This window comes from Psittacula echo (genome assembly GCF_963264785.1).
Source record: "Psittacula echo genome assembly, chromosome: Z".
Taxonomy (NCBI): Eukaryota; Metazoa; Chordata; class Aves; order Psittaciformes; family Psittacidae; genus Psittacula; species Psittacula echo.
The window spans coordinates 70257463-70285459 of NC_137742.1; the positions used below are offsets into that span (position 1 = coordinate 70257463).

At 39.7% G+C, this 27997-nt stretch overlaps 1 protein-coding gene across 1 annotated transcript in view; it reads left to right on the forward strand.

Annotated features, from left to right (window-relative positions):
• Positions 1–621: 621 nt before the first annotated feature.
• The window catches only part of PJA2 (praja ring finger ubiquitin ligase 2), a 35399-nt gene continuing 8023 nt past the window's right edge, over positions 622–27997 (forward strand). Inside the window, exons 1-6 of the mRNA XM_080638339.1 lie at positions 622–688; positions 12683–12883; positions 16360–17401; positions 21775–21960; positions 24957–25136; positions 27169–27274. Coding sequence (XP_080494465.1) covers positions 12685–12883; positions 16360–17401; positions 21775–21960; positions 24957–25136; positions 27169–27274 — 1713 coding nt within the window. The 5' untranslated portion in view covers positions 622–688; positions 12683–12684. The remainder of the gene's footprint in view (positions 689–12682; positions 12884–16359; positions 17402–21774; positions 21961–24956; positions 25137–27168; positions 27275–27997) is intronic.

Genomic DNA, 27997 nt, shown 5'->3' on the forward strand with positions numbered 1-27997 from the left:
ACAGTACTTGTTTGTGTAGTAGGCTTCTGTGGAATTTCATGGAAGTTTTGGGTTGTGTTTTTTTTTTTTTTTTTTTTTTTTTGTGGGTGGGGTGTTTTTTCATTTGTTTGTTTGTTTGTATACGTACCTGTTCTCTAGGATCTAAACTTTGATTCAACATATCATTGCTGAATGAATTAAATTAATCAGAGACCTTGAGGGAATTTGTTATAAAATCTTTTTATCTAGAGAGTAAATTTTACTAAAGAATAGTAAAATCGCCGTATAAATTCACTTAAGTGTGGCTGGACCAGAGGTGAGCCTGCTCTGCATGATTAACCGACCAAGTAAAAGGCCAACAGTAATTTTTTCGATTACAGACACCAATCAAACGCCAGAAGCACGGGTCCCGAGCAGAAGCACACCACTGCGGGCACGCCGGAGGGCAGCGGAGCTGCACAGCTCGGCAGCTTGGCACGTCCCTCAGCCCGAAGGCGGGGATGGGGCGGCAGCGCCTCACCGAGGCCCCGCCCCCCCGGAGGAAAGCTGGGACAGCCCCCCGGTCGTGATTGGTCTCTGCTCCTGAACTCTGGCTAAATATTGGCCGGCGCTTGCCGCTGTACGGTGACATGATTGGTTGTAGTGGCGTTCGCGGGGTGGTCGGCCGGAGGCGTCTGCGGCGTGGCTCGCGAGCCGGGCTCGGGAGGGGGTGAGTGCGGCTCCTGCTGGTGTCGTCCTGTCCCTGCCAGGCTCCGCGGCTGTGGGGCTAGCCCCGGCTGAAGCCTGGGGCGTTGCGTGTGGCCTGCGGATTGGGAGGGAAAAAGGGAGGGCAGCAGCGAAGCCAGACAGGGCCGTGCCACTTATGTGTTCAGCTGCAGGGACGGTCGCTTGGCGGCCTCCCCTCAGGGACAGGCTTGCGGGCGCGGCCCGGCCCTGTGCGGGGCGACTTCGGTGGTGCTGTGGAGGGAGAGGCCGAGAAGGCACCGCTGTGTAGCGCTGTGGGCTGCGGTGTCCCGGAGTACGAGAGGGCCCGCGGCTGCTGATGGACACGGGCATGCCGTTCGGGTCACTGTGTTGTGTTTGGTTTGCGTGGTTTTTGCCCATAAGAGTGTGATGGTGACTCGGTGTCCCGGGATGGTAGAGGGGGCTGCGGCGCCATGCTGCGGCCCGTCGGCGGTTTCGGGCGTGAACCTCCGAGGTGCGCAGCAAGCTCCGGGAGCAGCCCTGCCGGTGAGGCAGGCTCTTGGGCAAGGTGAAATGGGTGGGAGCAGGCTTATGTCTGGAGTTAGCCGCTTCACGTTGCAGGAACTCGGTTATGAGACGCTTACTCCACCTGTTTGCTGGAGGAGAGGTGGTCTGGTCGGCTGTGAGCAGAACCGCCCCCCAGTTCCGGGATAGAAGAATGTGTGTTGGGCCCAAAATCCAGAGACTTGTTAGGTACCGTTAGCTAAAAGCGTTCATTTACTTCCACACAAGCAAAAATGCATTAATTTGTAGTTACACTGTGCAGGATGGGTTTTGCAGACGGATGAGGGCCTCCTCCTTGGACGCGTTTCTTGTGTGTACGTTGGTATTGCACCTTTAGTAGGTTCACTTAAGCTGCTTGTCCTCTGTCATGCTGACTGGGGTGGAACTGAGTTCTCTCAGAATACTGTGTGCTACAGATATGCTGACAAATACTACTGGTGAATTAAGACTTTGTGAAAATTAGATATTTGTTATGTAGCATGTGAATCTGGATGGTGCACAAAGATATAGAAAAGTCTAAAGTTTGCATTATAACTGATGTTGAGTATGTTATAGGATGTTTGAAAGCTTGGAGACTGAGTTTAGGTCATTTTTCTGTACTCTGACGTGTTCAGACTCATTTTTTCAGTGTGGCTCCTGATTTGCACTTGTCTGTTGACACAGACGATTTAGAGGAATGATTTTTGATTAAAATTCTGTGACACTGTACATAGAAAACATAAATGCCTGTAGCAGTAAGGAGTGCTGTCAGGCTGTTACTGTTCTCTGTTAATGTACAAATCATGAAGACTGGGTATTTCCTAGGGGTAAATTTCATTTAGGAGAAGCATGCATATTTAAACTTGTGTAATCAAATATATGTAATAAAATAAGTTTATTTACAGTCAGACCTACACAGAACAGATTTATTGCTCTTTCCCACCCATTAAAGAAAGGAAAATGTCTGAAAAAGTTGTTTAGAAAAATTATTATTTTGGAGTTGCATTAAAATGTGGGATCAGGAAACTTCTATGAAATATGCCTGTTTTCTTAAGTCCTTTGCCAGCTGAATGAATTGCAGTGCAATGTAGGTAGTTCCTGACATATCAAAGCCTCATCAAAGTAAGACATACTTGTGAATTTTATCACCTTGTTAAGCTAGCTGCTCCCATGAAAGTGTTTATTTCTGCAAAAGTAGTTTAGCATAGCAAAGGGAAAATACTGTTAATGATGTGATGAAATATTGATATGGTCCACCCATGGCAGTGTTTAAGACCAGGTTGGATGGGGCTTGGAGCAACCTCATCTAGTGGAAGGTACGCCCATGGCAGAAGGTTGGAACTAGATGATCTTAAGGTCCTTTCCAGCCCAAAGAGTTCTGTGATTCTCTGTGTTGGGTTAATTCAGCAAACTCTGTTATGGTTATTTGTAACAGAATGTTAAACTGTCATTGCTACCATTTTTACATTGTAATCTTACTTGTGTTCCATAGCACTTGTTGAGTTGTGTTTTGATGCTTGTTATCCTAGGAAGGCTTGAATAAAACAGAGTATTACTGTGCTCTACAGCAGCAGAGCCCAGAATTCCATTGTACTGAGGAAAATAAACTTGTAAGGTAGGTGGTCCCTGGCTTGTAGTATGCAGCGTAAGTAACATTTGTTTGGCATCTCAGGTAACTGGAGTTGTGGATGTGGGGATCCTGTGTGGTAGGCTACTTCCATGCCCTTGGTTTAGTACATGTATTTAGAATGTAAAAAGTTGTGATGTTGAGGAATGAGAGTAATGAAGGTTCAGCTGATGACTAGCACCCTGTCATACTGTTCTGTATTAACAGAACACATTACTCCAGGGACTACTGCCCAAGTTAGGCTTTTTATTATTAAAGTTGTAATGCTAATTTTCTAAGGGAGGGATGGGGGCTTGTTCTTAATTAGTACATAATTCATACATTGTCCTTATCTTAAAAGCTTTTAGTACTTCAGTTACTTAATCTTCCCTCTCTCTTGAGTTTTAATGTGGAATTTCAGCTGATGCGATTTGTTGGGATAAAAACTGGAAAAGCAATTATTGTGGTAAGCCAGAGCTAGCAGTTGGTAAGAGAGATTTGCATGTCCTACCAAGGTCAGGTTGAGTCAAAGTCAAGCAAGAAACTGATGCATTGGAACTATTTACGGTTTTGAATAAGAAGGTAAAGAGAGCTGGTCTAAAATTGGAGTAAGTCAGTGCAAATAAATGAGGAAGAATACAGAAGCTGAGTATAATGTTGGAGTGTCTAGATTGTCAGAAGACAGTGAAAAGTCAGCACCTGAATCGTTGCAGATCATTGCCCAGTGAAGAGTGAATCTGTGGCTCAGGGATTCAGGGTCTTTGGCATCAGAGTTTGTGTAGGGATTCCTACCTCAACTGCTTGCATCTGGCCTGGTCCTATCATGTCTGCTAGTGCAACTCTCTGCTGAGCTTTAAAAAAATCAAGACAGAATTAGACCCTCAAAGAAGGGTATTTGGTAAAGCTGGGTAAGTTCATGCAGTTCGATTTACAGCTTGACAACCAACTACTGTAACCACAGCTGACACCGTGTCAGAACAAGCCAGCCTAACCCTGTCTCCTTGGCTGATACCTGTGTAAAGGAATTCTGTGCATCCATGTTGATTGGAAGAGCCTGGGTGAAAGAACAGGAACTGTGCAGGATCTTGAACTCTAGGAGGTTGTCTAAGCATAAAAAGGATTTGTATCAAGATGGTGGTTTGTAGCAACTTGCACATTCAGACACCTCTACATGGGAATTGGTTACTGGGCTTCTCTTGTCAGAGTTCTGGGCTTGAAGCAATTCTGTGTCTCTAATTCAGTTCATGACTTTACTGAATACTAATTATCCTGTGAATATATCTGATGCGTTTCACTCAGAGCAACCATTTAGACTTTTCTGCATATACTTGATTTCACTATTGTTTGTATAGTACCAGCACTTGTTCCCTTTAAAGTCTGGCAAAGTTTTTCATAATTTGGGTAGAGCTGCGAATTGTATGTGCTGATGGCAGGAAGTTGCTAATTGAGATTAGGAGTATGTAGACAATGTCTAAAATACAGGCTTGCTTCTTTTAGCCTGCATATTGAGGAATGCTTTGATAAACGTAGAAATCGAACTATTTATGGATTGTAATATTTCAGAACCTCAGTCCTACACAAAATGCATAGAAAACTGCAAACCTTTGGGGAAGTGCAAAAGGGAAACTGGTATTGAAGTTGAAGGAAGCTGCTCTCAGCCTGCTTGTGTTCATTCAATCTCTTGGTATTTAGGAGGAGTCTCAAATCAGTATCAGAATATTTTGCAGTGATTTTGCAAAGAACAATCTCTTACTAATCTTTGATCTGCTTTGATATTCCATGGAGACTGGGAATTTGTCCCATGATAAAAATTGCGGTGGAAGGATGCTCTGGAACAAAATCCCTCCTTCAGCCCTGGGGATGCAGAACCTTCTGCTCCCCTGTTGCCAGACTGCCGCCGTGGTTTCCAGCCCTGCTGCTGCAGGGAGCACGAGCTGGTTCTGTTTTCTTCCTGCAGTTGGAGCTGAAGGCTTCTGCAGGTAGGGCAGCCTTTCTCCTAGAAAGAAGGCGGCAAGGAATGTGGGAGAGGGTCAAGCTGTTAGTGAAAGTATAAACATGCTGACACTAAGTGTGCATGCACACTTTTAAATTATGAGTTTAGTTTGGCGTGACTTATACAAGTGTGAAGAGTCTGCCAGTGATTTTGAAATTCACAAAATAAAAATTTGCTGTGATTAATATTTTCATTAGATCTCTAAATACGGTTAAATGCAGAATTATTCTTGTCATTAAAGTGGACAATAAGCATTTGCTTTATTCGCAAAAATATTCAGATATCTTTAATTGCCTATGCTGTTTCCAAAGTTAGGCCCCCAGAGGAAGAAATGACTGATTCATGTTTGCTGAAAGGATGCTTTGCACTATTGAAATTCCAGAGCCCTAAACTTGTCAATCTGTTTGAAAGTTCAACCAGCTGCTGTTTCAGTCATTAAGAAAATAATTAGTTTCTGTAATCTGAGTAGTAAAAAAAAAAAAAGTTTTATTTTCATTTAAAGCTAATTCAGTGATAGGCCAGCCTGCCAGCTTATTGAACATGGACTGCAGGATACCTTCAGCCTCAGGCAAAGAAGAGGAACCATACTATGTAAAAACACCAGCTTAGTGGAATCTATAGCTGAAAGGAGAATGCAAAGTGACCTGAAAGGTTAATGAAAAGACAATAATTAATGCTTGAAAAATAAATCACTGAAGCATATTCCATTTTTAGTGTACATGTAGCTGAGCTGATAACACTCGTGGAAATAATCACCACTCAAATATCCTAGTGTTCTCAAATATCCTAGTGAGCAGCCTAAAGTCGTTGCTAAAAGAAAGACTTTGAAGAAGGAACCTTTGCATTAATAAATCTAGTCCTTTAGAAAAACTTTAAATTTTTGCTTATGTTTTGGTGTACTGGTTTTGCCTGGGATAGAGTTACATTTCTTCATAGATGCTGGTGTGGGGCTGTTTTTTGCACCTTCTTGCTGAGAACATTGTTGATAACACAGGGATGTTTTAGTTCTTGCTGAGCAGTGTTTACACCGAGCCAAGGCCTTTTCTGCTTCTCACCCCACCCCAGCGGTGAGCAGGCGGCCCAGAAGCTGGGGGTGGAAACAGCCAGGACAACTGATCCCAACTGTCCACAATGACGTTCCATGGCATCATGCTCAACAATAAAACTGGTGGGGAAAGAGGAGGTTGACAAGCCACTGTCTTTATCTCAGCCCATGAGTTTTCTCACCTCTACCCTTGTGACTCACTCCTTTGTCTCACTGGGTGACAAGGGTGACTGGGGTTAGACCATGGCATATAGCTTTGAGATAAATCCCAGACAGTGAGGGGAGATTCTAACTGAATATGTTCATTGTTTTCAATAGTAATTTGCCAGTCTGTAGTTTGAAGCTTGTGAGCATAATTAAATATTTAAACAATTTCAGCATTAATTTGCCCATAGTGGTAAGAGAGGGAAATTGCCAGTAATATGTTGTTTTAAATTATTGAAATATTCCTCTCCCTTTTGGATTTTTCTATGGCTTTCTCCTGTTAACTGAAGAGGATGTTGAATGTGAGTTGAAGTTTCAGCCAAATGACTTTCATATACTTCTGGGAGTAAATGCAGAATTATTATTTTATTTTTTAAGTTGGTAATCTAGAAAACAGTAGTCATGCATTCCCATTTCAAACTTTGAATGTGGGATCCTGTTCCTTGCCTTGTGGAAGAAAATACTTCCTGTAATTCATAGAAGTAAAAGCAGAAAGAACAGTTGAGTACATTAAAGGAGGTTTGGTTTTCTGTCTATGTCAAGTGTTGGTGAGATTGAGACCAGAATGTGCATGCAAGTTTTTTTTAAAATGCTGGGAAAAATCAGAGTGGAAAAAGTTATGGGTTACTAAAAGATTGAAAAAAAAAACCCCGCTATTTAAATACTTGAAGCTCATTTTGCATGTCCTAAAAAAAAAAGAAAAAAAAAAAAATCCAGTTAAATATCGTCTGCAGCAGAAGATTATGACGTGCACTCCTCCTCCATTCCCTCTTTGGGATGAAAACCACATGAGACTGTTCCCTCCTGGGTTCTTCTCCCTGCTCCATGCCATACACTCATAATCTGGTTTTCCCCTTGTGATGCATATAACAGTTCTAGGGGGTGATGTTTCTGGGGTTAGGGAACATTTTTTTTTTTTAGTGGAAATTTACAAAACTCAGTTGCCACTGCCTTAAACTACAAAAAGTGTCAGGTGGGTAAGTGAGGGTTTTCAGTATTTCAGCTCTTGGAATAAAGGACAGATCTTGTTCAGATGTTCAGAAAAGTTTAGATAATGTATGGTTAAGTTATATAATTTTTACTGTTGCTTCTATGGACTAGACTGCTCTAATGAAGTGGTGTCATCCAGGTGTATCAGAGCAGTTCTTGGAGTCACAAAGAAGTTCAGCCTGCCTGCTGCTATGGCAGTTGATATTGCCTCAGTCAGGAGTTAGATGTACAGTCATAATTGGTGCCTTGCATTTGCATGGGTGGTGGTGATTTGAGTATTGCTGTAGGTATATCATGCACTCCTGGAGCCCTGAAAGCTGCTTCTCTTGTTTCTAGTATGTGGGACTTCAGAGGATATGGGAGAACAAAAGGTAATGGAGAAAAGAGTAAAGGCAGGTGTCTGGGTTTCAGTAGGTAAGGACTGGGATCCTGTTGGAGTACTACACGTGCAACTCAGCAGGAAACTCCAGTAGTCTTAAATTTGGCTATGTAAATTAGACTGGTTTTGAGGTTTATCTGTAGGACTGTGTTCAAGGGGATGGATGATTTCTGGATGTTTGAGTGCTGGATTGTGAACACATGTATACATGCTTCTACAGTTAACCTTGAGCATTGTGTTACTTCACAAAAAAAAAAGTGAGGGTTTTTTTTCTGTGGGAAATGACAAGTTGGTTATGCAAGTCAGATGGATTTGGGCTAGATTCTGGGGCTTTCTGTTTTACAGCCTGTAGTTTATTGGCTTTAGGGAGTGGAGTCCTTAGTTCAGTATTCGCAGAAGTAAAAAGGAAACATACTGCTCTGTGCCTCAGAAAGGCTAGACCTACCTGTTTATGCAGTGTGCATTTTTAGAAGATACTTTCTCCTGGTTTTCTTAATCCAGCTCTGGTAACCTAAAATGCTTTTCTGCTTTATGACAGCTGCTAACAATCTTTTGAAGAATTCAGGTGACTGTAGTACCTTTTTGAAAGGATAGAGATGTGTGTGTATATAAGCATCTTTGGCCTGAGAAGTGAATAACTAGCCTGTTCCGCTATCTTGGTTATTTAGTCACTGGTGTGTTGCATCTGTAGGACTAGTAAGTTTTGAAGAACAGTGTCTTGTCAGCATGTATTGGGTGTGTTTTGAAGAGGCCTACTAAACTGAGCTTCTGAAGGAAGACAGACCAATATCCACTTCTATGGTTGTGCTATCCTGGAAGGTCCTACACCTGGGTCAGAACAATCCCAGGCACAGCTACAGGTTGGGCAAAGAAGAGATTCAGAGCAGCCCTGTGGAGAAGGACTTGGGGGTGTGGATCGATGAGAAAATGAACATGAGCTGGCTTCAGTGTGCACTCGTAGCCCAGAAAGCCAACCTGGGCATCATCAAAAGGAGCGTGACCAGCAGGTCGAAGGAGGTGATCCTGCCCCTCTACTCTACTCTTGTGAGACCTCACTTGGAGTATTGTGTACAGTTCTGGTGTCCTCAACATAAAAAGGACATGGAACTGTTGGAACAAGTCCAGAAGAGGGCCATGAGGATGATCAGGGGACTGGAGCACCTCCCGTATGAAGACAGGCTGAGAAAGTTGGGGCTGGACAGGCTGAGAAAGTTGGGGCTGTTCAGCCTGGAGAAGAGAAGGCTGCATGGAGACCTCAGCAGCCTTCCAGTATCTGAAGGGGGCCTACAAGGATGCTGGGGATGGACTATTCATCAGGGACTGTTGTGACAACACAACGGGTAACAGGTTAAAACTTAAACAGGGGAAGTTTAGATTGGATATAAGGAAGAAATTCTTTACTGTTAGGGTGGTGAGGCACTGGAATGGATTGCCCAGGGAGGTTGTGAATGCTCCATCCTTGGTGGTGTTCAAGGCCAGGTTGGACAATGCCTTGGGTGGCATGGTTTAGTGTGAGGTGTCCCTGCCCATGGCAGGGGGATTGGAACTAGATGATCTTAAGGTCCTTTCCAACCCTGACTATTCTATGATTCTATGACTTGAGAAGAGGATATGTGTTTTGGGAACTAGATTGCCTAAAGGATTTCTTTGTAAATTGGTCTCTGCTTTCACATGACTAAATGGCTCATTGTAGACATGCAGGTAAATTAATGCATGACTCCTTCTCTTATTTTGAGATATTTTGTATCTAGGTAGAAGTTAATTTCTCCTGTAAACCAAATGTGACAGACCAACTTTTAGTAAATGGTGAAAGCTTTCACTATATTGGTCTAATATATCTTTCCTAGGGCAGAAGAGTAACTGCATGGTGTATCTTAAGAACAGTTTAATACAAGATGGAACAAAAAATAGTGCATTGCAACCAGCTTTAAAGATTTTCATGCTGTGAACATCAGTTTTAAAAAATAAACATTTGCTTTCAGAGAGTTTGACTCTCAGGAGCAGACATCTGTTTTTGAACAATACTGGTCTTTTAGTGAACAAACTAAAATTAAGAATTAGGCAGTTATGTTGCATTTTTACCTTTTTTGTTTCAACCACTTGTACTGCCAGCTTCCTCTGTTGCTATGCCAATTTACTAATCTAAATGTTGGATTCTGCTCTAAATTTGGATGTGGCTGCTTATTGTCAGCTCCCTCTGGCAGTCTGCTAACCAGCCATGTTATAATCAGTGAAAATTTAAGAATTATCACAGCTTGTTTGAATAAAAATGACTTGCTGGTTGATTTAAAAGGATATTAACTGGCTGACTGATTAAGAATATTGTTAGTCCCCTGTTTCTTGCATTACTTGCACAGACTTTTTTGGCAAAGATGGTAGTTTTCAACTTTCAGAGGATTGCAGAAATAGTATAGTTAATAAGAAATTGACAATTTTAGGTTCTGTTATTTAATATGGATGGGCAGATTTGGACAAACACCTGAAAATACTTTAAAAGATGAGGATATGTAATCAAACTACATAGATAAATGAGAAAAAGGCTTCTGATACCTAATTTTTTTCTGCAAATATTCAACTGAGTTGCATCCCAGATCTGTAGAAATAAGCAGTATCACCAAATTGAATTTAGTGAGGGGCATGTTTGGACTTATACAGTGTTCATGGAACTGGGCTATGGTTTGAGACATTTCATTTGTGAGAAGAGTGAAAAGAAATGTGACTAAGATTTTATTTTTTAAGGGAGATTTAGAGCCATAGATATAATGTGGTGAATAATAGCACAACATTTTTGTAGCAAATGGTTTCTTAGAATTGGCCAAAGATAATAAAAAGTGAAGCTGACAGCATTAGATAAAAGACTCTTTATAATTTGCTTAAATGTTGCAATTTTAAGCAATTGAATTGTAAATATTTGCCTTTTATTTTTAAGCATTACAAGTATCATTACTGTTGCTGTCAGTTCACCTGGGAATGAAACTGATATTTTACACTGTTGTGGCAAGTCTTTTATTGTGAGTGTAATTTTGCTTGGTTTACTCCAACTGTATCTTTTTTTTTCTATGTCAGGCTGGAAGAGAAAGTGATTATACCATATTTCTTTTCCTGGAACTTGCATTTTTTTTCTTAGGCTCTGAAACTTCCACCATCATTATACCACTCATGTTTCTGTGTTGGTTTTTTTTTTTTCCCCCTCTGGTGTGTGTGTGTATGTATGTGTTTTGTGTAGTCTGTTGGTGTTGTGGGTATTAGTTGTTCGTGGTTTTTTTTGTTTGGTGTTTTTTTTGTTGTTGTTTGGTTTTTTATTTGCTTTGGGTGTGGGGTGGTTTTTTTTCTTTGTTTTTGTTTGGTTTTTTTTTCATTTTCCTCATGTGGGGAAGATAAGGCAGCAAGTATTTGGGTTTTTTCCATGGAAATTTGACTGAAGTGCAGAATTGCTGGGAAATGTTTTCAGAATTGCCATGTTGGCCATTGTAGACCAAAATCTCACAGGATACTATGTGTCTGAACCTCTTAAGACTAGCTCCTACTAGAAGTTCTAGCTTACAGTAGGTAGCTTTCTTCTGTTTGCTTCATCATTAAAATTTTTAAGGGATCATATGATTTCTGTTAGTGCAGCCCCAAGAAAATACTCCTTTTTTGTTTGTTTGTTTGTTTGTTTTTTTCCCTTGCATTTATTTTTGTGAGTTATGCTAGTTTAGAAAACTAACAGAGTTAGTTTCTTGTATGTCGGTCCTAGCAAACAGACAGCTTCAACAGTGAGGCTAGTTTAAAAAAACAAAACAGCAAAACAAACAAAAAAAAACAACTATGAAAAACCCCTATTTGGACTCTTTGATAGTTAGTACATGTGTGCAGTTGTATCTTCTAGGCAGTCCACATACTGGCTATTCTGCTTGAAGCTGCATAAAATAACTGCTAATAAATATTTTCTTTGCATATACATATTCTCTTTTAAAGGGTAGTGAAGAGATCAATTTCATAGTCAGAAAAGAAAAAAAGCTTTCTTTTCTGAAGTTCAGAAAACTGTGTTAATGGTTGCAGACTTCATTTTCATGGACTTCAATATCTCCTTTGTCAATTTGACTCCTTGAATAGCTACAATGTTAATTCCATATCTTGTAAAGATTAAAAGTGGCTTAGAGGGACACAAAAAGCCACTGAGCATCTGAAATACCAAACTTCTAAAAGCATTTGTACAAACAACAGCCTTTGGATATGAACCCTTCTGTTAAATTATTAATAGTGCGTCTTTCTGGGGCCCTGGTTTTGGTTTATGGGACAGTAGTAAACCAAAACAAACAACAGAAATGCCCCAGAAAGTGAACTTTTCTTTTGGATTTTTCACTGTATTTCCAATTTTAAATCAGGTACAGATAACTAGATAATGAAACTCCACATCTTAACACTCCTGGAAGTCTTCATGGTCAGGTTGGACAGGGCTTTTAGCAACCTGGTCTAATGGAAGGCACCCACTGCCCACGGCATGGAACTACATGAGCTTTGAGCTCCCTTCCAAATAAAACTATTCTATGGTAATAGCTGATTCTACTGCTGTAGTAAAATCTCTCTTCATTTCAATATTGGCACCTTTCCCCCACTGTTTTTCAAGTTTCCTTGTACACTTATCCTGTGTTTTCTCGGCAAAAGCATTAAGATCTGTTAATACAGAATGCTGCTATAATAGCAACCATATGTGGACAATTGCCTTGTATGGCCTTGCCTGCACATAAAGTGTGAAGTCTCTCTCTGGGTCTTAGGACTCTTGTTTTAGAAGATGTGATTAGATTAATTGTACTCTTTCCATCACAGAGGTAAACCAGCTAGGGCTAGCTCAGTTTTGCTGCATTACCTGAAGGCTTTTCCATTATAATTCTTGCAAACATTCTGTAAGCTGAGAGATGTGCTGTGTCACAGCTATGTACAGAAATGCATTACATTTGAAAAAAAAAAAAAAGAGGAATCAAGTGACATCTGGGCTTTTTTTTTTTTTTTTTTTTGTAAAGTCCCTTATACTACAAACATGTTAAGGTGGGGTCAAAACTGCTGTTTTTCAGTATTTAGTGTAGATGAAAATTGTTATGTGTTTTCACAACATATGTGCTGACAGCACTCCAGGTTCTTAGTAATTTTATTGTTAGTGAAGTTCAAGACCTCACAGGAATAGGAAATTTTTGCTAAAAAAATTATGTCAGAGAAATTATCAAGTCATAATGTTGTCTCAAAAGTCTGTCTTTTTCTTTCTTTCATGATCTTACATAGCAATGGGTAAAGAAGGTGGCAAGCCTGCCTGGCCCAAGCCATCAAGAAGATATCGGACTGTTACAGGTAGAAGATATGGAAGAAGGTATGCCTATGTTGGCTTTACACCATCTTCAAATAGCCAAGTCAGAGATGAACATCAACGCGATGAAGATTGCAAACGATTAGAACTGGAGGATATTCAGAAAGCGAATTCTTTATGTATGTGCATATCTTTGTGTCCATTTAATTGCAAACTGAGATACTGGGGAGTGGAGGGAAAAGGCACATGGAGGAAATGTGAAGGGAAGATGGTAACCACTTAACATGTGTAAAATACAATTCATTTGGCTTTATAGAATGAAGCTTACCATGAAGGCAAATTAAAGTATATCTGTCTTAGGCTGTTTAGTTTTGCCTGAGGAAGGGCCTTCCTCAGAGAGTTAATTCTTTCTAACCAACCTGATAACCAAAACATTGTATAATTCAAATTATTTTTGTCTTCAGATCAAACACAAATCACATTTACAAGAGAAGACCTAATCTAACCTGTTTGTAACTAGGCTATGAAATATTTGGCATATGGACCAGGTTGTTCTGTCTTGGTCAACTGTCATATAGTTACAGTGGGAATTAGTTTAAGCCTATGAAACATCTTTAAAGGTTTTCTTTCTATTTGTTTATACCAGTCAGAGCAGTTCCTTTATTTAATGAATATAGAATGTTAGTGTTTCCCAAAATGTCTTTTGTGTTTTTGGCATTTGAATAATAATTTCATAGAGAAATACAAAATGGCTTATTGAATTAGACTTAGTTCCATCTCCTTCAGTGTATGAGGTTTTCTGCTAAAAAAAAAAAACCACACTCAAACCAGCCAACCAAACAAAAAACCCCAAAAAACAACCAAATAACAACAGCAACAAAAAACCCCAAACAAACAAAAAAAAAACCACCCAAGCCAACAAAACCCAACCAAACAGCAAACAACCCTTTCTTTGATATAGTTTTAGATGTTCCAAAGCTGCAGGTCCTGCAATTGGATCACAACAACCCCATGCAATGCTACAGGCTTGGGGTTGCTACAGCTAGAAAGCTGCCTGGTGGTAAAGGACCTTGGGGTGTTGGTCAGCAGCCACCTGACTATGAGCTGGCAGTGCACATCAGCATCCTGGTCTGTATCAGCAATAGTGCAGCCAGCAGAACCAGAGCAATGATTGTCCCCCTGTACTGGGCACTGGTGAGGCTGCACCTCGAATCCTGTGTTCAGTTCTGGGCCCCTCACTACAAGAGAGACATCGAGGTGCTGGAGTGGGTCTAGCAACAAAGCTGCTGAGGGGTCTAGAGGGCAAGTACTGTGAGGACTGACTGAGGGGACTGGTTTAGTTTGGAGAAAAGGAGGCTGAGAGGAGACCTTATTGCTCTCTACAACTGCCTTGTAGTGAGGTGGGAGTCAGTCTCATCTCTTGAGTAGCAAGAGGAAACAACCTCAATCTGCACCAGGGGAGGTTTAGATTGGATATTAGGAAAAATTTCTTCACAGAGAGGGTTGTCAGGCACTGGAACATGCTGCCCAGGAAAGTGGTTGAGTTGCCATCCCTGGTGGTATTTAAATGACGTGTTGATGTGCACCTTGGGACACAATTTAGTGATGGATTTAGCAGTGCTAGGTCAACAGCTGGACTTGATCTTCAGGATCTTGTCCAACCTAAATGATTCCATGATTCTATACAGTAGCATTTTTGTCCTCCGTCCTTTACAGACTTTATAAACTATTTTGTAACTGCTTTCTCCTTCTAATTTTCTGGGACTTTTTGTTATTTTGGGTTTGTTAGTTGTTTGTTTGGGTTTTTTTAATAATTGCATTGTGCTAATGTAACTGTCATGGCATTTATCTTTGAGACTGTTATGTGATGTAGATAATATTGGCATGGTTTTATTTTTTTGTAATTTTAACATTATTGCAGTTGCTTGTTTCATACACTTTCTACACTTTCATCTAATTAAAGATTTATTTCCTCTACAGCAGTGTTGACACTTGTGGAGATCTTCCTTCTGTCTCTCCATAATGCTACTGCTTTTCTTGTTTCTGTTACTTAGAAATGAGCACGTTTTAGGGGTCACAAGAAATATGCATTTTAGTGTGTATTATCTCCTTGTTCTTAATACAATTGCTTTGTATATGAACTCTTGAGTGACTCATTTTCTGCATTAAGTTTAATAATAAATTGCATTTCATTTTATATCTTGTCCTTTTTTCATGTTATAACTTTTCACATTTATTTTTGAGAAATGTTTTGGATTGATTTCCCTTATGTCAACTAGGTTGCATTTTCCCCAGTGAGTAGTTATTTTTTGATGGGTGGGTACTACCTAAAAACCTGCTGTGTATTTCCTTGCTAATTGACTTAACATCTTATATGCATCTAAGCAACTATGGAAGATGGGTAGAAGGAGACATCCTTGGAAATATTAAGAATCTGTCTGGATTTGGTCCTTGGTAACCTGCTACAGGTGACCCTGCTTGAGCAAAAGGGGTAGGCTGGATTGTCTTCAGAGGGGCCTGCCTACCAAGCTCAGCTGTTAGTAATTTTGTGAAGGAGCTTCAAGATTTTTATTAGGTAGAATGTAATGTTACAGTATTGCTTCCTGAAAGTCAGACTTCTAGAGCTGGGATTCATGGCTCTCATAAGAGTTCAGCCTCATAAGGGAGCCTCCACGTAGATTAGCTATATTAAATGAGATGTGCTTCTTTTTTTCTTTTTTAACCCATGGAATTCTCATTTTACATTATTTACTACCTCCACCTGTTTTTGAAATAACATGCTAGAGAATTCCTTCAATTAACCATGCATCTCATTTTTCTTCACCTTGTAGTTAAGTCAAAATCTCTTGATGAAATTACACAAAATGTTAAAGTTTACGTTAGTTATGCAAGCCACTGTATGTCGAAAAATTGGACTATTGCCTTCATTAGGAGCTTATCAATTAGTTGAACTAAGCATTAAATTCACAGTAGGAGCAGTATACATATTTTTACCGTCTACAATTCTTGCTGCTGGGTTTGTTTATTGTCCATTTATGCAAGAGGTGTTCAAGTGTAATATAACCAAACTGAGTTTGTGATGATAACTACTAACTGTATTTCCACATTCATGCCTGCAATTATTTGCTTCTTATGAGGAGTTGCATTCACAGCTGCATGTACAAAATATGGTGCTATCAGTGTGTAATTTGTAGTAGCAAGAAATAGATTTATCTTAGTGTGGCAGGAGGCACAATTCAGCTAGTTAATGAATGGATAGTCCAATTTTTAGCTTAGAGAAAGAAATGTAGATATTTTTAACCTTGTAGTATTTTTTTCAGCTTTCCTGTTATCTGAAAATTCCCCTTTATATATAAACAGTGTAAAATGCTACTTATGAATGTGTTTCTTTAACATGTGGGGTTTTTTTTTTGTATCACAGGTTAAGCTGAAATTGTAGCCTTTAAGTCTACTTCTATATGCTTAGTTTATATAGAAAGAACATAAATGTATTAGTACAGAATGACTGCATCTTTGGTAAATGTTTCTCTTAATCAAATTGCACTGCAATCCTAGTGAACTGTCCTTTCTTTTTCATGAGCATTTGTTATAGATGAGAATATTTTTATTGATTTTGATTATTCCAATGCATTATTTCTTACAAATTTCTGTGAAGGTCCCGGTCCACTGGTTCAAATTTCTTCTTGTTTATTAGGTGAGCCTTTGTTAGAAAATACTGGAACTGGAGAACCTGCTTGCGAAAGTATATCAAGCCAAACTTTGGAAGCGAACACGTCACCATTTTCTCTATTCTCTTATGGTCTGGAAGGCAACCAAATCTCAGGGAACTTTATGAATCCTTACAAATATTTTGAGGGCCTTGCAGAATATGTGACTGCTGGGTGTAATGATTGGAATGGTCAGAATGGAATTGCTTTTGTAAACATGGACTCTCATAAGCCAGATGGTGGTGCTGGAGAAGATCATGCTCAAGACGAATTTTCTCTGGGAACAGAAGAAGCAGTTGTGTTCCGGGAAACAAGAAATAAAATATATTCTGAGTCTGAAAAAGGCATAGAGTCTTTTAGTGACTTACAGTCTCAATTGTCCAGTCTCAATCACAGTGTTACTAGAGAATGTTGTGAAGAAGCAGGACCAATGCCTTTAATGAGATATTTTAGCATAGATTCATACTTGGCATGTCCAAACAGCGGGACATCTAAAACATTTGATGAAGATCAAGCCATACTGAAAAGTAACCCAAGTGATGCTGTTAATGAAGTACGGCAGATAAAAAGTATAGAGAATGTTGGAATCCAAACCCCTATAGTAATTGCTAACGAGTTACATGTCAGTGATGACCAAGGAAATTCACTTGAACTAGTAGTGAGACCTAAAATAAGAAAACAAAATACTTCAAACCAGTTGGAGAGAGAGAGGCTGCTTCTTGATGATGAGGAAGGGGAAAGTATTTCCTGGAGGAGAACCGAAACTGATGAAGTTCAGCAAGGGTGTGCTGAATGTGCCTTAAATAGCAAAGAGATAAGTTCTAGTATGTTCTTTGGCTCAAGAGTGCATGAAGGTCATCAAAAGAACACAGAACAAAGGAAAAATGCAGCAGCTCAAGAACAAAAAAATGTTCTGGAAGATAGTGCTTTTTGGGATGGGCTTGAAGACTGCAGCAGACACTTCTCAATGTACCATAAAGATGAAGACAGGTAACATTTAAGTTTTATTTGTTTTAGTATTGAATCTTTTGTGTACATAATGTGCAAATCTGAATAGTTTGTTAGCAAATGGTTTGTTAGCAAACACAAGCAATTTCAGAATATGATCACATAACAAGATGCCAACTTTTCCTTTCAGTTTTTCTTCACCCTTCTTCAAGTCCATCTAAAGAAATGGTGATGTGCTTTCTTCTAGTAATGGAAAAAGCCTTTTCTTATGTTTAAGGCCAAAGTGTCTTACCACTAAGGAAGATTACTTTTCTATTTTATTTTTGCTGAGCAGATGAAGGGTAGAGACAGAAAAGTTTGTTCAGCATGGGTTTTGGCAAATCATGGGTCTTTGAAAGTCCCCTTCAGGACTTGTAATTTTCGGAATTTTTTCTTTTTTGCGATCAAATGTCAACATTCTGTGTTACAGCATGTTTATATTCTTGTCCCCAGCCTTTTGAAAGAAATTACTCTTCCTTGTCATATCTGAAGAATAACTTGATAGGATTGCTTATAGTTCCTTTTTCTGATGATAGTTTTTTACACTAGTAGGTGTTTCCAAAGTGACTATTACAGTTTCAGATCTGTACAAATGGCTACAATATGGACACCACGGTCAGTATTCAGGCTTCTCCTATTCTGAGCTCTTTACCCAGAAGACAAATTAATTTGAATGGAATTTCTGTCGTTTAACTTCTACTCATATAGTGCTGGGTTAAGAGCTTTTCACTGTGGATTGGAATTGTGTAACTGAGGTATTTGAGGGTAAAAACATTTCTAACATTCTGTTCATATATGTTACATGCAGTAATGTTGGGTTTTGTTTGATTTTTCTTTTTTCCTATTTTTCTTCCAGTTTGCTTTCATCTTGTTGATTCTGTTTCCACTGCATTCTTAACATGACATGTCTTCTAGATGTTGATGTGGTTTTTTGTGTGTGCTTGACATTAGGCTTCATAAGCTAACCTGCTTAGTGTAGGTTGTGTTTCCACTGCTTCTATAGAGAGAACAGCATGAAAATTAGTCTGCATAAACTCTTGTCCTTAAAATATCTCACAGTCCCAATTACGAAGAAACAAAATCCTTAAGACATTGTAAAATGAGGTAGTAGACTTAATTTTGGTTTTGTTTTTCTTATTGAAGAAATAGGAGGACTTGCAAATGAATCCTTTCCTTCCTTGTAAGGTTTACTTTTTGCAAGTTTTTGTTACTGCATGATCTTTTCCACATCTGAAATGTTGCTACTAGAAACTTAAAATGCAGTGGAGAAAATGGAGTATATTTTACATTTATAGCATGACAAAAAAGTACAGATTGCTTGTCTGAAAGTGACTGTCATGATGGCAGTAACTAAACCACTAAACAAGGAGCATGTGTATTCTTGAACTTAAAAAAAATTAATTTGGTTTTTAAAGCCTTATCCCTAGGAAGTAAATTGTCAATAATTACTCTGTACAAAGGAGCAGTATGGTTTTCTGCTCTCACAAGGTAAAGTTTTATGTTTAAAGGGTTAAGCCATATTGCATGTTTAAATTTACATGTATAGCTGCATAAAAAGCAGAATTAACATATGTATCAAGTTAGATTCTGCAGCTCACTTTTCACTTATGTCCAATTCTGGCAGAAACTCACCCTGCTGATTACTGCAGCCTGAGCCTTCACCTCACATTTTTGCTTCAACAATGTGCTATTATGGTGTTAGCATGTAAAAGCTATGTGTGGGAAGGAGAAAGTCTTGTGTATTTGTTAGAACCACATATGCTCTTAAGTTGGGTCATGGTAGGTCCCCAGAGGGTAGAGGTGATGGGAGATGAGAATTGTATCAATTGGCTTCCTCCATTTACTTTTAGATCATATGACAAGTACAGGCCAGTTCAGACAGGGGAGAAACTATTCTCTGAACACATATGTTCAGATGCTAAGTTAATCTTTTTTGCTTTTGACAAGTCTATAACTCTTTAACCAGTAAGTGGTGTTCTGCATCTCCACAGAATTGGGCACAGTTAAATCATAGAATAGTTTAGGTTGAAAAAAACTTTGAGATCACCTAGTCCAGCCCTCCTGCAATGAGCAGGAACATCTTCAATTAGGTCAGGTTGCCTAGAACCACATGGAGCCTGGCCTTGAATGTCTCCGCATGGTGCATCCACCACTTTTCTGGGCAACCTGTGCCAGTGTTTTGCCACCCTCAGCGTAAAGATTTTTTCCTCACATCCAGCCTGAATCTCCCCTCTTTTAAAGCCATTATCACTTGTCCTATCACAACAGACCCTGCTAAAAAGTCTCTCCCCATCTTTCTTAGAGGTATAAGTACTGAAAAACCACAATAGGATCTCCATGGAGACTTCTCTTCTCCAGGCTGAACAGTCCCAACTGTCTCAGCCCTTCCTCATCAGAGAGGTGCTCTGTTTCTCCAGTCATTTTTGTAGCCCTCTGGGCCCTCTCCAACAGGTCTATGTCTTTCCTGACCTGAGGACTCCAGAGCTGGATGCAGTACTGCAGGTGGCATCTAATGAGAGTGCTGTAGAGGGGAGAATCACTTACCTTGACCTGCTGGTCATGCTCCTTTGGATGTAGCCCAACATATGGCCAGCTTTCTGGGCTGCAAGCACACTCTGCCAAGTTATGTCCAATCTTAAATCCACTAGTAGCTCCAACTCCTCCTCCTCAGAGATACTCTCAATCCCTTCATCCCCAGCCTGCACTGATACCAGGGGTTGCCGTGACCCAGGTGCAGGACCTTGCACTTGGCCTTGTTCAGCCTCATGAGGTTTGCATGGCTCCACTTCTTAAGCCTGTCCAAGTCCCTCTGGATAGCTTTCCATCCCTTGGGTGTGTCAACTCCATGAAAATCCGAAGTCTGGAAATTTAAACATTCAGTGTTTTTTCTTTGTTCAGTATTAATTATTTCAGATTTATACTCTTTTCTGGTTTGAATTAGTAGCTTTGTATCAACTTTAAAGAAAGCAAATTTGACTAATAACAAAGGAATATTATTCTAAACTGTTTTGGAAATTCCTGAATTACAAAATAGAAAAAGATTTGAATATTTGATCTAATCTTACAATGCACTTAGATAACCTTTAAAAAAATTCAAAAATGTTAATATTCAGCTTGAGTTGATATAAGATACATTAGACTGTATAGCAGATTTTCTTAACAGATATAATGTCTATTGTAGTCCTTTTAAAAGGCCCAGAGTTAATGAATATTCTCATTTCTATCAGTGTTCCTAGTTGTCAAAGTTGTGATAGAAAAATATATTCCTGCTTCAAATTAAAATGCTTCCATATAATCTGTCTTGATCTTCTTTATGCTTGTAAATCTGTGTGTATAATATGCAGTTTTTCAAAAGTACTTGTAATTCATTAAATGGCAAGATTGCTTGGCTTTTACTTTGTAACATTAGATAGGAGGGTTTCTTTAAAGTGGATTTGTAGGGAGAGACATAACATTGATACCAATGGTCATACTGTATTTAGCATATTGAAAACAGCTGCAGGTGTTGTGGATTGCTGTGTAAGATGTGCTCTGATAAGTATATTTGTATATTAGTAGTTTTCTATGACTCTTTGAAAGGACATAGCTACCTGACTGTGCTTTGAATTTTGCTAGCTGTCATCTGCCACTGAGTATTGAGCGAATCTTCTAAGTGGCATTACCAAAGGTACCAGTAGATAAATTCATTCGTCTTGAGATTCTGCCAACATCACTGTTTTGTTTAAGCTGCCCACAATATGTTATTTACTGCCCTTTTGTGTATGATGGCTAAACAAATTCTTTTTGAAAAGCTCCCTGTGTTTTATCTGTCCAGGCTAGTAAATTATATAATTAGCAGTAAGTCATCCATTGTATCTTCATATAATTTTCTTTTTTTTTTTTTTTTTTTAAAAAAAAAGGATCATTGTATATGGCTTAAAGGCTATGAGAGCTTTTAAATTTTGTCTATCTGAGAGGTAAGGCTGGTATGGCTTATTGTTTGTTAAGCAAGCATTGGTTTCTCAGTGTCACTGCTGCTGTTTTATCTGTGTGCTTGGAGAAGGACGTGTAGAGTGTCTCTGGGTTTATTTTAATGAGTTATGCACTCTGTAATGTACTCATGTACTCTGAAGATGTGGAGGGGGAAGAACAAAAAACTTCGCAAAGCGAGATGGGCAGAATTCTTTCTCAACTGATTTTTTTTTTCAATCAGCTCTTTACATATATTTGCCTTTTAGTACATCTACAAATACTACATACTGAATTTCTCCTAGATAAAAATAGACTATATTGAGAGCAATGTTCATAGAAAGTAGGAAATCATAGAATGCTTGTTTGTTTCCTTTCCTTTTAAGCATTGTTTAAGTTCACACCCTGTTGTCTTGTTTAAATTGCAGCTCAGAATGCAGTGATGGAGAATGGTCTGCAGCTGCACCTATGTATTTTACTGCTACAGAAAAAGACCACTCAAGTGATGAGAGCTGTGAGACTATCCCAGGCTGGGAGAAATGTGAGCCTGAAATGCAGAGCAGCAGCAGCAGTGGTGTAGAAGAGGAGAACAAAGACTGCTCTTCACAAGAAGGGTCTGGTTTTATTAACTAACTTCCTGTAAATTCTGACATGTAACATGGTATCCACATGACACCATGCAGAGTAACAAACTCTAAAAGTAGTTACTGTACTAGCAATAATAATTTACCTACATGAAAATTATTTGAATGCTTGTAAGTATTTCAAATCAGGAGAAAAAATAGCATGTCGTGTAAATAATTCTATTTAATGAAAGATACAGAAATAATGAGAGGACACTGACATGTAATGTTAATAGGGATAATAGACTTGATGTACTGAGTTTAAAAAGCTGTATTATGCCAGTTAATTGTAAAGACGTACATGTTGCATACACATCTGATACTTCTTAGTACTCCTCAAAAAGCAATTGTTTATCTTTGCATTATTGCTTCTTATATTCCATTGCTGCTCTGTATTCCTGCAGCCCTATCAGTAAGTATAGTATACTTGAACTACTTGCTTACTGAGAACTTAATAGAATCATAGAATCACAAAATGGCTTGAGTTAGAAGGGACGCTAAACATAATCTAGTTCCAAACCCTCTGCCATGGGCAGGACACCATCCATCAGACTAGGCTGCTCAAAACCCCATCTAACCAGGCGTTGGACACTTCCAGGGATGGGGCATCCACCACCTCTCTGGGCAACCTGTGCCAGTGTCTCACCACCCTCGCAGTGAAGAGCTTTTTTTCCTAATATCTGAACTTCGCCTCTTTCAGCTTAGAGCCATTCCCCCTGGTCCTGTCAATACAGGCCCTGCTAAAATGTCTCTCCCCATCTTTCTTATTAGGCCCCTTTTAAGTACTGAAAGGCCACAATAAGGTCTCCCTGGAGAATTCTCTTCTCTAGGCTCAACAGCCTCAACTCTCTTAGCCTTTCCTCATCAGAAAGGTGCTCCATCCCTCTAATAATGTCTGTGGCCCTTCTCTGGACCCTCTCCAACAGGTCCACATCCTTATGCTGGGGGGCCCTGTGATATGAATGCAGTGCTTCACGTGGAGTCTTACCAGAGTGGAGGGGTAGAATCCCCTCCCTCGACCTGCTAGCCACACTGCTGGAGATGCAGCCCAGGACACAGTTGGTTTTCTGGTCTGTGAAAGCATACTACTGGCTCATGTCAAGCTTACCTTCAACCAAGAGCCTCAAGTCCTTCCTCTCAGGGCTGCTCTGAATCACTTCTTTGCCCAGCCTGTGTTTGTGCCTGGGATTGCCCTGACCCAGGTGCAGGACATTGCACTTGGCCTTGTTGAACTTCATGAGGTTGGCATTGGCCCACCTCTCAGGCATGTCAAGGTCCTTCTGGATTGCATCCCTTCCCTCCAGTGTATCAACTGCACCATGCAGGTTGGTGTCATCAGCAGACTTGCTGAGGGTGCCTCAGTCCTACTGCTCATGTTGCCAACAAAGATGTTGAAAAGCACGGGTCCCAATACTGACCCAGAGGGACACCACTTGTCGCTGATCTCCACCTGGGCATTGAGCCATTGACCACAACTCTTTGAGTATGACCATCCAGCCAATTCCTTATCTGCTGAGTGGTCCCTTGTCAAATCCATGCGTCCTCCAATTTATAGACAAGGATGTTGTGTGGGGCAGTGTCAAATGCCTTGCACAAGTCCAGGTAGATGACATCAGTCACTCTTCCTTTACCTGTCAATACCATGACCCAATCCTCAAAGGCAAGGCCACTAAATCTGTCAGGTACAATTTGCTCTTAGTCATCAAACAGTGACAGGATGAGGAGCAACATCCATAAACTAAACCACAAGAAGTTTCACCTCAACATGAGGAAGAACGTCTTCACATTGAGGGTGGCAGAGCACTGGAACAGGCTGCCCAGGGCAGGTGTGGTTTTTCCCTCCCTGAAGACATTGAAAACCTGCCTGGACGTGTTCTTGTGTAACCTGGTCTAGGTGGCCCTGCTTTAGCAGGGGATTAGACCAGATGGTCTCCAGAGGTCCCTTCCATCCCTAACAATTCTGTGATCTTATCAGACCCCATTGACTTCTGCATCTTCAGGTTCCTTAGATGATCTTGAACGTGATCTTCTCTACCATGAGCAGATCTTCTTTCTCCCAGCCCCCGCCTTTGCATTCTGTGACTTTGGTGGCTTTGGTTTGTTTAGATGCTTTGTGGAAAGAAAACAGAAAATTGATCTTTTATCCTTAGTTTGGGTTTTTATAAAGCAACAAGCTGTGCCTATGTGTTCGTTCTGTTTCTTCCACTCTTGTGTAGATGGTGCCTACTACTAAGGAGTCCAAATTACTGATACTGCTTTCTTTAACATAGTCTTAAGTTTTGGAGAATTAGTGTGGCTTTATGAAAACACTATCAAAACACATCTGTTTCAGAACAACAACTATGAAGCTATGTACTCTTTAGCTTTTCTTGATGTGAACAGCCTGCAAACATACCCATTCCTAGTGTGATTCCTCTTTATTTGCCCTTTAATAAGGAAAGTGGACTTGCAGGCTCGTGGCTTTAAACATCCAGGAGATCTGTGCTCTTCTAGAAAATACAGGAATGAGAGGAATCTTACTCCTTATCCAAATAGATTCTCTTGCAAATAGTATATTTTTACATTTAAGCCAAGCTTTCCCATGAAGGCTGTTTCAGGGTGTTGAGATAGGTTTTCATTTTAGCAGCTTTACAAACTTCTAGATGAATAAGTATCTTTAGTAACAAACTTACCAGCTGTGGCAGGGATACTGTGTGTACCAGTGAAAATGCAAAATAAGGTGCTTACTGTACTACTTACTGGCTTTGAGCATTAGACAAATAATTTTGCCATGGAATCATGGTGTTACTAGATTCTGAATCTGGAGTTGATACCGTTGGGAGTTTCTTGGGTTTTTTTACAGCAAATGCTATATTCCTAATATGGGCCTCTGCTGTCTGGGAAACATGCATCTTCAACCCTTGCAATATGTGTAGCTCTTGTTACTTGCATGTGTTTGTAAATTCTCCTAGCTCTTTAGTTTCAGCTTTGCATTTATTTATTTTAAGGCAACAGATGTTGGAGGAAGGAGAGGTTCTTCTGTTCCAATACCAGCAAGCAGAAAATATCAGTGATGTGGAAACCAATCTACTTCATGATTTTGTGAATTCTGGATTCTTCTTGTTGGATGAAAATGACAATCTTGAGGATGATTCCAGTGAGACTGAAGATCTGAATATGGAGCGGAGGTATGCCTGTAATAGTTTTCTGCATTAATTTCTGAGGGCTTGTAGTTACTGTATTGCTTTTCATGTAAGATGTCAAAGATACTCCTGGCTATCAGTATGCACATGCTTCAAAGGCTGATAAGTCTGAGGTTTAAGGCTTAAGGGACTTCAAGTGCTATGTGTCTTCTGATGAGAGAAAAAGGATGTAAATTTACTAAATCAGGCTGTGAGAATCTGAGAAATTGGTGCACTAAATATTCAAAGGGATTGCTCTACTTTTTCAATTAGTTTTCAAGGTGGTAAGTGTGGTGGAAGTATAATGAAAGTAAAGCAACATAAATGTAATCAGTATTCAAGTCAGTGCTATTTTATAATTGGTCTTCCCTCTTTTGCAGCTGGCATAGCTTAGATGTCATAAGCCTAATCTATTTCACTTTGAAATGCCATGTGCTTACCTAATATCATAGTTTTGAGTGCATTTTTCTATTTTCTGTCATAAGGTTTCTGCAGAGCATTGCAATATATTCATTACAAAAATTCTGCAGGAAGAAAGTGGTTGGAGACACTTTCATAGCCTTATTTTAGAAAAGTATGTGTTTAAGAGTGATCTAGGCAGAATGCTTTCCAGTGAGATTTAACACTTGTTCTCTTTTACTTTTTAAAAATACTGTAAACTGCAGCATAGGCATAATAGAACCACTGGTATTTTTTCCTTGTGAAGCTAAATTGCGAAAAGCACAACAGATATTAATACATGAAATTCCAAGCTAGAAGTAAAGCATGTGTTCTTACAGCCCCAGGCAGCAAAGTAGCAAAGGAATTACAGAAAAAAGACAAAACTTTGTTTTTCAGTGTTGGAGGGTTAGCCTTGGGAAATTTCCTAATTACTCAAAATAGGAAGGGAGATGCTTCTCTAATAATACATTAAGTTTTTTCTGCTGGCCATGTGCAGATCCACACATGACTTTTTACCTAGTTTAAGATTTGATATCTGAACATTGAAAACAATACTCAAAGCAGCTGCCAAGCTATGAACTGTGACAGAGAATGTAATCAAAATCTGAATGCTAATTGCAAAATGAGCTTAACATATGTATGAAACTTACTAGATGAACCGTATGCCCTTTTACTCTGGAGCAGTCAATGGTAAGATTTGCCATCCTGTTCTCTTGAAGTCTATATTGTCTTGAGTGTGTCAGTGTACTGAGAGCTGTTGGGCAGGCTGCAGGTTGGCCTGGGAAAGTATATTTAAGAAAGGATAAACAATGCTGCACAGCAGAGTAAGAGAGAGGAGTGAGGATAAGAGAAGCAACCCCACAGACACCAAAATGAGACAAAGGCGAGGAATTGCTCCAGGTGCTGGAGAAGGGATTCCCCTGTAGCTCCAAGAGAAAACCACAGTGGAGCAGTAGGTACTTGTTAAGGAACTGTGCCTGTGGAGAGCCCAAGCTATAGCAATTGGTGAGGGACTGCAGCTTGTGGGAAAGGCTCATTCATGAGCATGTTTTTTCTGAAGGACTTCAGCCTATGGGAGGGACCTGCACTGGAGCAGAAGAACTGTGAGAAGGAAAGAGTTAAAGAGAGGAACTACCATGAACTAGCCACAGCCCTCATTCCCTATTTATCTGTGTTGCTTGGGGTGGGGAAACATAGTGGAGTCAGGAGTGAAGGAAGGGAGGGCTAAGGGTAAGGCGTTTTAATTGTTGTCTTTGTTTCTCACTATCCAAATCTATTTTTATTGGCAAAACCTTTTTAATTAAATTAAGATTCCCCTTTGAGTCTGTTTTGCCTGTGATAGTGACTTGCGAGCGATCTCCCTGTCTTTATCTTGACTCATGAGCTTTCAGGCCTATTTACACACCTATCCGGTTGAGGTGGGAGAGTGAGAGAGCAGCTGGATGGGCAGCCAGCCTAGGTCAACCAAATACAACCACCTCATATGAGTGTAAGCTCACAGTTGTTAATAGGTGATGTGCAGTGATTTGATGTATCCAGCCCTCATGTTGTTACTATTTGCTTTTAAATGACCATGTTCCCAACTCCTGTTTTTCAGGCTACGTAGTGAGTCTGGTAATGGCCTAGGACTTGCTCAAGCCGCTTCTAATGCAAACCCTATCATGCTTGAGTCACTAGAGGAACGTTTACAAGAAGCTATGGAGGTATTAAAATATTTTTTGTGATATTATATCGGTATGTTGAATCCTTTTTCAGCATAATCTGAAAATAGGGAGAATTGGGGAAGAATTACTTTCCTGCTTTAGCTTGAACTTTCAGGTCTGCAAGGTTGAAAGTAAGTGTTAGAGGTTCTTCTAAAGCATATAGTGCAAGAAGTCATTCACCAGTGCTGCTACTTTTAGAATATGTATTTATTTTCTCTTACAGGAAAAAAGATACTGACTTCTATCGGTATAAACATGTACTTTAAGTTATTCTAGGAATGCTTCCAAATTCCCTTCATAACAAAGAAAAGCCTGTATCTGTGCCTATGAGATGTCCCAGCTTTATTTTATTGCAAGAGTACAACTGGATGTCTCATATTTTTATTCCTCAGTAGACAACTTTTCTGTGACTGTCTTGACTCCATGTGGTTTAAATTAAAAATAAAAACAAACAAGCAAAAAACCCAAACCAAATAAAACAAAAAAAAAATGAAAAAAAAAATCCCAACCAGAAGCAAAGAAGCCTTTTATCTTTACCTTGTTCTAATCTCATTTCATCTATCTAACTTTGGATAAACCAGAGCATTTGTTACGGAGAACAAGCATGGTTATGATCTTTGTCTTTTCTGTGTTATATGACCTTGGTTACTGTTAGAGTGAATACAAAGCTAGCTCAAATTCAGTTTGCGGTATGACTATTCTTGCACTGCCAGAAATCTCCCC